At 41.7% G+C, this 11,261-nt stretch overlaps 1 protein-coding gene across 1 annotated transcript in view; it reads left to right on the forward strand.

Moving 5' to 3' along the window:
* The window catches only part of LOC115108012 (sphingosine-1-phosphate transporter MFSD2B-like), a 31,472-nt gene extending 20,447 nt beyond the window's left edge, over positions 1-11,025 (forward strand). Inside the window, exons 7-14 of the mRNA XM_029631865.2 lie at positions 1,100-1,190; positions 2,317-2,438; positions 8,257-8,340; positions 8,623-8,706; positions 8,823-8,932; positions 9,713-9,856; positions 10,276-10,452; positions 10,653-11,025. Coding sequence (XP_029487725.1) covers positions 1,100-1,190; positions 2,317-2,438; positions 8,257-8,340; positions 8,623-8,706; positions 8,823-8,932; positions 9,713-9,856; positions 10,276-10,452; positions 10,653-10,704 — 864 coding nt within the window. The 3' untranslated portion in view covers positions 10,705-11,025. The remainder of the gene's footprint in view (positions 1-1,099; positions 1,191-2,316; positions 2,439-8,256; positions 8,341-8,622; positions 8,707-8,822; positions 8,933-9,712; positions 9,857-10,275; positions 10,453-10,652) is intronic.
* Positions 11,026-11,261: the final 236 nt, after the last annotated feature.

Raw genomic sequence — 11,261 nt, forward strand, 5'->3', positions numbered from 1 at the left:
GAAGGTGTATATACTTTCTATCATCCTTGTAGAATGAGGAGTATATGCTCTCTATCCTCGTAGAAGGTGTATATGCTCACTATCCTCCTTGTAGAATGAAGTGTATATGCTCTCTATCCTCGTAGAAGGTGTATATGCTCTCTATCCTCCTTGTAGAATGAAGTGTATATGCTCTCTATCCTCGTAGAAGGTGTATATGCTCTCTATCCTCCTTGTAGAATGAAGTGTATATGCTCTCTATCCTCGTAGAAGGTGTATATGCTCTCTATCCTCCTTGTAGAAGGAGGTGTATATGCTCACTATCCTCCTTGTAGAAGGTGTATATGCTCTCTATCCTCCTTGTAGAAGGTGTATATGCTCACTATCCTCCTTGTAGAATGAAGTGTATATGCTCTCTATCCTCGTAGAAGGTGTATATGCTCTCTATCCTCCTTGTAGAATGAAGTGTATATGCTCTCTATCCTCGTAGAATGAAGTGTATATGCTCTCTATCCTCCTTGTAGAAGGAGGTGTATATGCTCACTATCCTCCTTGTAGAAGGTGTATATGCTCTCTATCCTCCTTGTAGAAGGTGTATATGCTCACAGAAGGAGGTGTATATGCTCTCTATCCTCCTTGTAGAATGAAGTGTATATGCTCTCTATCCTCGTAGAAGGTGTATATGCTCTCTATCCTCCTTGTAGAATGAAGTGTATATGCTCTCTATCCTCGTAGAAGGTGTATATGCTCTCTATCCTCCTTGTAGAAGGAGGTGTATATGCTCACTATCCTCCTTGTAGAAGGTGTATATGCTCACTATCCTCCTTGTAGAAGGTGTATATGCTCACTATCCTCCTTGTAGAAGGTGTATATGCTCACTATCCTCCTTGTAGAAGGTGTATATGCTCTCTATCCTCCTTGTAGAAGGTGTATATGCTCACCCTCCTTGTAGAAGGTGTATATGCTCACCTTCCTTGTAGAAGGTGTATATGCTCACTATCCTCCTTGTAGAATGAGGTGTATATGCTCTCTAGATTCCTTGTAGAATGAGGTGTATATGCTCTAGAATGAGGTGTACAGTATATGATTGTTTTCTCTCTCTACTTTTATCCTCTTGCAGAAGGAGGTGTATATGATTGCTGCAGGTGTGATAGGAGGAGTGTTTCTCATCTGCACTGTGGTCATGTTCCTGGGAGTCAAAGAGAGAGATGGTGAGTCTGTGTGTTTTGCATGTGTGTTTTATTATAATATTTTTTTAATGTACCCCCTTTTTGTCCCCAATTTCGTGATATCCAAATGGTAGTTACGGTCTTGTCTCATCGCTGCAACTCCTGTACGGACTCGGGAGAGCCGAAGGTCGAGAGCCGCGCTTCCTCCGACACATGACCCCGCCAAGCCGCACTGCTTCTTGACACAATGCTCGCTTAACCCAGAAGCCAGCCGCACCAATGTGTCGGAGGAAACACCGTACACCTGGCGACCGTGTCAGCGTGCATGCGACCGGCCCGCCACAGGAGTTGCTAGAGCTCGATGGGACAAGGACATCCCGGCCGGCCAAATCCTCTCCTAACCCGGAAGACGCTGGGCCAATTGTGCATCGCCTCATGGGTCTCACAACACAGCCCGGTATCGAACCAGGATCTGTAGTGACGCAGCCTTAGACCACTGCGCCACTCTGGAAGCCCGTGTGTGTGTGTGTTTGTGCACACTTTTCCCCAGCAAGTGTGTGTGCTCTCTTCCCCCTCTCATATTTCACTCTAACCTCATTTGCAAAGTACCATTAAGCACAGTAGCACTCAGTCACATTGTTTTTAGACTATTTAGGTAGCTCCAGCCTTATCCAATGATTATCTAGCTCAGAGAAAAAAAGGACAATAAAGAATGAAGTATTAAGTGTAAAAGGAAAGAATCTACCCCCATATCTCTGTGCAATTGTGAGATGCGTGGCTCACCTGCAAAAGAGAAGAGACCTTGGTCGCAATGGGACTCCCTGCTAAAATAAAAGGTCAAAAAAATGAATACATCTTTTTTTTTCATGCACATGGAGGCTATCAGTGAACTGCTGACCTCACCACTAGTGAACCTGTTAGTTCTGGTTCTCTGTAGTGGCAAACCCTGTGGAACAGACAGAGCATAGCAATGCTGCAATGCAGGGGCAGCTACAGGGTTGCCAGATTGGATGTGAAATCCCCCCATACGTGTCTCACTCATGCTACTGTATATTCTTTCATCACAGAATGCATGGTGCTTTATGGGCTTGGTTTAGGGTAGAAGACAGAAACCAAAGAAACTGTCTCTTGACACTTTCAGATCTTATTCCTTTTTTCCCTCGCACAGATCCGTACATTTCGAAGACGGAGAAGCAGATCCCGTTCCACAAGGGCTTCATCCTGGTGATGCGACACAGTCCCTACCTCAGTTTGACTGCTGCCTTCCTCTTCATCTCTGTTGCCATTCAGGTAGGCACAACTTTTTATTAATACACCTCTTCTCAGACACGACACTCACATTGGGATGGTAATGTGTGGGTAATGTGCTGTTATGGCTGGGCCCTCCCTGCCACCCTCAGAATGGCTCCAGACATAGCCTGCCTGCCATTCAATGTTGATTTGATCAATAGAAATAGAACACTCAGTGTGTTTGAGTAAATACGCCCGAGAGCATCTCTCTCTCAGCTCCAAATCCAACCGAAGATAGACAGTCCGACAGCACATTATCGTATTACCATGATGTAATATCTGCTTGTTGTTATCATTATGAGAATTCTCCCTACATTCAGCCACTCAGTTCTGTGATACTCTTTCTGTATGGTTGGCATCGCATGGTAGGTTGAGTCAACGGTGTACCGTATTGGACCTAGGCCTTCGGTGGAAAAAAAAGAAGATCTTCCAACACATTGTACCAAACTCTCAAATCAAGAATAATAACAGACACATTGCATCACTTAAAGGACACATCTGAATCAAACATGCCTGAGGCTGAGCCACGCTTTTGGCTGCCACTCACAGAGACAGCACTCGTACAGATAATGTACCGGCAACAACAAGCACACTGCTTGCACAGCCTAACGCCTTCACTATCACCAAAAGCGACAACAGTGACACATCCAAGGATGTGAGTGTAACAGGCGTGTGATGCTGAAAGGACCGTGTCCGTAATACCAGCACACTCCATGTAGGAGAGAATACTTTTTGTAAAACACAGAGGGCCGATAGAAAGACAGCCGTCACTCACAGCCTGAAGTTAAAGAATAAGCAGCACATTCACTCTGACATAATACGCAGGTAGATTCCAATGATAAGGAGACAAAAACACAACCATTAGGCTAAGCATTTCCCAGTCGAAATGTACAGCTATTACATCACGTTGCAAACATCTTCTTCACGCTCAGCACACAAAATAATCTGTGATCTAAAAGTTTAAATGCAACAATGTTTCACACGGAAGTTATTTTCTGAGATATATAGCTCGGGGATTCTTACAAGACGGGAAAGTTGAGTTTTTCCCCCACATATTTGTCTTAATATTGACAACATTTTAAATATATATTTTGATAGACCAAAGTATGCGTAATATAAAATGACTATAAAAATGGATGGAAATGTTTGGCCACATTCTTAAAACAGGATGTTCATTACTCATCAGTAACAACTTAACATGTGAAAATGTTCAATAGAGTAAGATTTTTTTAATGATATACAAATCAAGAATTATGGGATGCACAACAATAAAAACCCAGTGGAGAATAACATTATTGTACCAAAACAATTTACAAAACAGAATGGTAGAATGGTGAACTTACTAAATGACTGAGAGTTTGACTGGGTGATATTAGGTTGCTTCTTGTGTAAATATTTTCCGTTTGGATTTAAATGATTTGTATGTCAAATCATGTCACACGTGTAAAGATTTTTTTTTTAAATGTCATGAAATGCAACTAACTGGATTCATGCCAACTTTGTCAGACATCATAAAAGGCATTTCATATTTACATGTGTTGTCCAACAACTGTTTAAAGGCCTTGTTTAATTCTATCATTAGAATATAAACAAATGTGACACAAATTTCCAAACTTATGTTTGTTTTATAGAGCTATATAATGTTTTATAGAGCTATATAATGTTCCAGGGCAAATTTCGTTAGCATTTTAGCATGTTTTTCTAGATTCAGGACATAGAACAATATTTATAAAGCAAACATTATCCATTAGATCTAGCACATGAAATAATTTGCAGAACAGTGATACAAATATATATTTTTATAATAATGACAAAAGAAAGGGGTTAGACAACAAATACTCAAAAAAGGACAGTGTTTTTGCCTCGAAAGATAAAAGCATTTGTAAAATATAGAAAATGTGTAATTTAGAAATCCTCAATAAAAATATTCAATAAGGATTTTTCAGCCCTCAGACAAAAGTCTGACGGAGTCTATGTTTTACGGACTTGACAAAAAATGAATTTATCTTCTTCATTCAAGTGGTGTAGAAGGATTGTACCGACTTTCAAGAATCCATAAGTTAACAACATTGCTCTTGTTAGCTTAGGGATTCTTGAAAGTTGGGTCAATCCTTGTACAGTGGCAAGTAGTATATGAACCCTTTGGAATTACCTGGATTTCTGCATATATTTGACATAAAATGTGATCTGATCTTCATCTAAGTCACAATAGGCAAACACAGTCTGCTTAAACTAATAACACGCAAACAATTATACGTTTTCATGTCTTGATTGAACACACCGTGTAAACGTATGTGAACCCTTGGATTTAATAACTGGTTGAACCTCCTTTGGCAGCAATAACCTCAACCAAACATTTTCTGTAGTTGCGGATCAGACCTGCACAACGGTCAGGAGGAATTCCTCTTTTGGAGGGTCATGTCAGGATGAGCCTGCAGGAAGGGTACCACATGAGGGAGGAGGATGTCTTCCCTGTAATGCACAGTGTTAAGATTGCCTGCAATGACAACAAGCTCAGTCCGATGATGCTGTGACACACCGCCCCAGACCATGACGGACCCTCCACCTCCAAATCGATCCCACTCCAGAGTACAGGCCTCGGTGGAACGCTCATTCCTTCAACAATAAACGCGAATCTGACCATCACCCCTGGTGAGACAGAACCGCGACTCGTCAGTGAAGAGCACTTTTTGCCAGTCCTGTCTGGTCCAGCGACGGTGGGTTTGTGCCCATAGGCGATGTTGTTGCCGGTGATGTCTGGTGAGGATCTGCCTTACTACAGGCCTACAAGCCCTCAGACCAACCTCTCTCAGCCTATTGCGGACAGTCTGAGCACTGATGGAGGGATTGTGTGTTCCTGGTGTAGCTCGGGGCAGTTGTTGTTGCCATCCTGTACCTATTCCCTCAGGTGTGATGTTCGGATGTACCGATCCTGTACAGGAATTGTTACACATGGTCTGCTACTGCGAGGATGACCAGATGTTCGTCCTGTCTCCCTGTAGCACTGTCTTAAGGGTCTCTCAGTACAGACATTGCAATTTATTACCCTGGCCGCTGCAAGGAGGCATTGCAGTTCTCATGCCTCCTTGCAGCATGCCTAAGGCACATTCACGCAGATGAGCAGGGACCCTGGGCATCTTTCTTTTGGTGTTTTTCAGAGTCAGTAGAAAGGCCTATTTAGTGTCCTAAGTTTTCATAACTGTGACCTTAATTGCCTACTATCTGTATGCTGTTAGTGTCTTAACGACCGTTCCACAGGTACATGTTCATTAATTGTTTATGATTCATTGAACAAGCATGGGAAACAGTGTTGAAACCCTTTACAATGAAGATCTGAAGTATTTTGGATTTTTACGAATTATCTTTGAAAGACAGGGTCCTGAAAAAGGGAAACATTTATTTTTTTTGCTGAGTTTACAATAAAGCTCTGGCAACCAAAGCTGTGGCAGAGAAAATTAAATTAAACATAATTTTGTTTCATTTTTGTTTTGTTTCATCACAAAACCAGAGAGCAAAATCTGTCCAGTGAAGTTCACAAAACAAATATTGCATGTAACAAACAGTTACAAGACATGCAGCATGGTCAAGCAAGTTACTATGGGGATGCCACAGGGTTCAATTCTCCGGCCCACTCTTTTCTCTGTATACATCAATGATGTCGCTCTTGCTGCTGGTGATTTTCTGATCCACCTCTATGCAGACGACACCATTCTGTATACTTCTGGCCCTTCTTTGGACACTGTGTTAACTAACCTCCAGACGAGCTTCAATGTCATCACAACTCTCCTTCCGTGGCCTCCAACTGCTCTTAAATGCTTGTAAAACTAAATGCATGCTCTTCAACCGATCACTGCCCACACCTGTCTGCCCGTCCAGCATCACTACTCTGGACGGTTCTGACTTAGAATATGTGGACAATTACAAAAACCTAGGTGTCTGGCTAGACTGTAAACTCTCCTTCCAGACTCACATTAAACATTTCCAATCCAAAATTAAATCTAGAATCGGCTTCCTATTTTGCAACAAAGCATCCTTTACTCATGCTGCCAAACATACCCTCGTAAAACTGACCATCCTACCGATCCTCGACTTCGGCGATGTCTTTTACAAAATAGCCTCCAACACTCTACTCAACAAATTCGATGCAGTCTATCACAGTGCCATCCGTTTTGTCACCAAAGCCCCATATACAGTGGGGCAAAAAAGTATTTAGTCAGCCACTAATTGTGCAAGTTCTCCCACTTAAAAAGATGAGAGAGGCCTGTAATCTTCATCATAGGTACACTTCAACTATGACAGACAAAATGAGAAAAGAAAATCCATTGATTGGCTAATTATTTTTTGTAAAAATTATTAGGGGAGGCCAAATGCTTCCTGGCAGCAATCAATCAAATGGTATAGTGGCAACTTGTTATACTCTTTAGTTCCAGTTAGCATCAGATATGTTTGGGATAAACGCCGAAAATAATGTCTGAGGTTTAGGAGATCTTATATGTTTTGTTCTATGAGGTATTATCGGTCAGTTAACATGACTTTTATGAATTAAGCATTTTAAGGGCTTCATGTGCTTTTTTTTTTATTACATAAATGCTTCAAAATTCACAAAAAGGGACGTTAACTGATTAAGATTATCTCATAGGACAAAAGACATAAGATCTCCAAAACTTGTGTTTACCACATACCTTTTTTTGGCATTTATTCAAAAACTCTACAAAAACAATATCCATTTTCCCATGGTCCAACGAACTATGGCGGAGTTAGTGTCTACAAAAAGGCGCCACTACTATTGCTCTCTATGGCAGTTGCCTTCAATCAAATATGGCCTATTATATTTGACAAGACAGTTGATTGACCGCTCTAGCAATGGAAATACATGTCCTCAAAGCTGGAAGTAATGCGAAAGGAGACGGGATCAGGTGGAACCATTCTAGCCAATAAAAGGGCAGATGCGTGTGGGAACAACAGGCCATAGAGATAGATAGAGGACTCATCTTTGTATCTGTGCCATTATAGCGTCTGTGACATCATGGGCAGCGCCATTGAGGCTATCTCCATTTTAAAGTAGTACATTTTCTTCATTGGCGGATTGCTCCCAACTCATAAGCATCCCCAACCAGTTTACTATGTTAAAATGTTGGAAGCCCTCAATGGCAATGTCCATGTTATATTCATGAGTCTTCTATCTATCTCTATGACAACAGGCTCCACTTATATCAGTGTATTCGTAACAACCTAACAATTACTAAACTTTTAATTGATCAAATAAGCCTCACATAACAAATTAGCAATTACATTTTTTCTTGGACCAAATTCAACACTCTCATTGACGTCCATTTATTTAGATTTATCTCCGCAGAGAAAAATCCTGATTGGATCTTTTTTTCACTTCAGTGTTGACCCTTAAAATCAGAATATAATTGGAAATAATCATAGAATTACAATATCATTGAAATATTGAAAATAATCAATAGAAATTTAAAATATATCTATATTTTAAAACTACAATAATAATTTTATAAATCTCAAGGCCTTCTCTGAAAGCATAGAAAGCCCTGCACTGACTCTGAGCTTTATAGTACAGCTTTGATAGATTCCACCTCAAACCTCTCAACTGCTGTATCTCATAAAGCTTTTCTCTTTTGAACAGAAAAGAAGGATTATATATCATTCAATAGCAGGGATGAATCTGCTGCTTCAGACGTAAGTCAGGAGCTTCTCCAGTGACTTGGCACAGTGGGACAGGGAGAATAGGACAGTGCTGAATATGCTGAATAATTTCTAAAGAATGAATGTGTGCGATATCTGATCTGATTTCCAGTTGGTGCAGAGCAACTTTGTCCTTTTCTGTACGTACGCAGTTGACTTGAGAGACCACTTCCAGAACATTGTACTGACCATCCTGGTGAGTTCTGGTTTCGGACCTAGATTAATCTCTCGTAGACAGACTATGTAATTGTGCGATTTTGGTTATTGGTTAACAGAGATTAGACCTAGATCAATGTTAAGATCCTTACATAATACAGACCACTGTCTCATGAAAGGCTTAATCTTGATGTGAGGAACTAGAAATGTCAACCAAATCATCCAGAGACATCTGTGCATGGTTTTATATGACATTTGAGAGTACTCATAACCAAAGACAATGTTATAGTCTAGAGTGCAGATTATATATCTCTCTTCACAGGTATCTGCAGTAGTGAGCATCCCTCTGTGGCAGTGGTTTTTGGAGAGGTTTGGCAAGAAGACGGCAGCCTTCTGTGGCATCACCGTAAGTGTCTGGGACTGAGTGCTATTGGTATTCCGCTGATCATAAGAATGTGCCACCTTGTGGACAAACAGGTTATTACTTTCGGCGAAACTTTTTGAACTCCTCTTTCTGTCCAGTGGATCATGCCGTTCACCGTGATGCTGGTGTTCATCCCTAACCTGGTCGTAGCCTACGTAGTGGCTGTCTCTTCTGGACTCAGTGTGGCCGCGTCACTCCTCTTACCATGGTGAGATCAATTGAATTGGGCTGGCACAAAGGTCCTCTGTAAATATAGTGTAGTTGTAATAGCACTAGCCAGTGGTTGTAGCGACAGTAACAATAGGAAACATATTCTTTGGTATGGTAAAATAGCCACCGTCACAGAATTAGTAGCCCAGTAATAGCAGCAGTAGTTTTGAAGTAGCCATAAAAAGTAGCCAAAAAAAAATATCAGCAGTCTCCCCGTTTCTCTGTCCATTCACCCCCTGGCATGATACAGTCACGCCTGGCGATGATGTCATGTTGATGAATGAGATGGGTCTATAAACCTCAGGGGGCGGCTACAGTCTCCACTTTCATTCTGTATTTGACTGTTGTTTATAGCACATTCACCTCCCTCGGCGCGCTTCACCCTCCTGTCTCCCTCCTTTCGTTCACCTCCATCCTTCCCCTCCCTCTCTAAATGACAGGGTATATTCAGTGGGGTCGCCATGATGTGTATGTCTGTCTGTTTTTCTGGTGATTTCCCCATCTGTGGTCAGAGCGGCTCAGCTACAGCTAGCTTCATCATCGAATCATGTTATTAGTAGCAGTCGTTTCACCAGATCCTTTTTATCTCTGCGCTATATAAGCATTATTATAGACATTTTACCCTCTAGCGCTATAAGTAGACGGCTCCTCATCAGACCGACGGGGTCATCGAGGCTGGTTGTACAACGTGATGATGAGGTCGGCCTATGAGTTGTTGATGGCCGATGTCTTGATGTGTAGTGTGTGTGTGTGTGTGCGTGTGTGTGTTGTGTTTCAGGTCGATGCTGCCAGACGTGGTGGATGACTTCCGTCTGGCCAACCCTCACTGTAAAGGCTTTGAGGCCATCTTCTACTCCTTCTACGTGTTCTTCACCAAGTTCGCTGCCGGCATCTCCCTGGGAGTGTCCACCCTCTGCCTCGAGTGAGACAGACAGACATGAACACAAGAGTATTACAGATATTCAGAACTGAAAATGGAATTTCCTTAGGAGTAACCATGCTTTACCTCAAATGAGTCAAACGTAGGATAAACACCAACAAGTAAACGATACTTCTGGGATCTCCTTTGGAGTGATACAGACGCCAGAACACGAAGTCAGTTAAATAACACAGGAGTGAGATGTATAGAGAGAAACACAAACACAAGTCTGACGCTCACAGATATACGCATTCCATTGCAGTCCATTATTGTTTATGCAACTGGCACTGTGTGTAACTATCGGTATGATACAGGTATACGTCGCTATAGGTTTGCAGGTTATGACACTGGTGTGTGTGTGTGTGTATATATCTCTACAGGTTTACTGTGTTTGATACAGGTGTGTGTACCTGTATCTTCAGGTTCGCGGGTTATGACACAGGGGCGTGCAGGCAGCCTGCTCAAGTAGCCTACACTCTGAAGTTGCTCATCGGCGCCGCCCCGGTGGCCTTCATTGTAACAGGCCTGCTGATACTGCTGCTCTACCCCATCAGTGAGGATGTCCGGCTCAGGAACAAACTCTGTCTGGAAGAGCTACGGTACGTTACCCACAAGTCTCTGTTGTCAGAAGTTGAAAGAACTTCACAGTGCTCTTGTAATTGTATGACAATAGAAGGCCGGGGATACATGCTTAAGTGAAATGTTACCAAACAAAGTATTTTGATCACATGACGGCTTGAAATGGGTCAAATACCAACATACCTTCCACCGAAAAGTGACTATTACCCGTCTTCTACAGGAAACAAGGCAGCATCAGCTCCAGAACGCTGGAGGATCTGAGTAACGCATGACCAGGGATGGGACAGACAGAAGTTCCACATGCGGCAGGTTCCAGTTCTCCGACTGGAATATGACGTCCATTAGTGTATATTACACTGAGAAATGATATAATGGTAGTTATGTTTTCCTGTAAACATTTTAAGTTTGTTTCTGTATTTTCACATGAACGTGTACTGTATAGCCATCTTAAATATACCTACAAGATTATCTAATTTATATAAATGAATGTATATCCCTATTTGCTGTGTTTAGCCAGACATTGCTGGTATTTAAGAATGGTATCTGAATATGATGACAAATGGGCTTAATTTAATAAATGCTGTTGGTTAGTAGATGGACTGAACCATGGCTTCATATAACTTCAAACAGAGGGGGTTTACTGCCAGTAGAGGAAGGTTCCATTTTATGATGTGGGGTTTTGTGTCAAGAGATTGAACAGGAATGGCTGTTGGATTCTCTATTCTCTGCTTCCCCCTGGTGGTACTATAATGACATCTGTTTTGTATTTAGATGGAAGACTGGATAAACCATGACTATAATAGAATCAGTCATAATATGTTAAGCGATG

The sequence above is a fragment of the Oncorhynchus nerka genome, linkage group LG24 (assembly GCF_034236695.1).
Source record: "Oncorhynchus nerka isolate Pitt River linkage group LG24, Oner_Uvic_2.0, whole genome shotgun sequence".
Classification (NCBI taxonomy): domain Eukaryota; kingdom Metazoa; phylum Chordata; class Actinopteri; order Salmoniformes; family Salmonidae; genus Oncorhynchus; species Oncorhynchus nerka.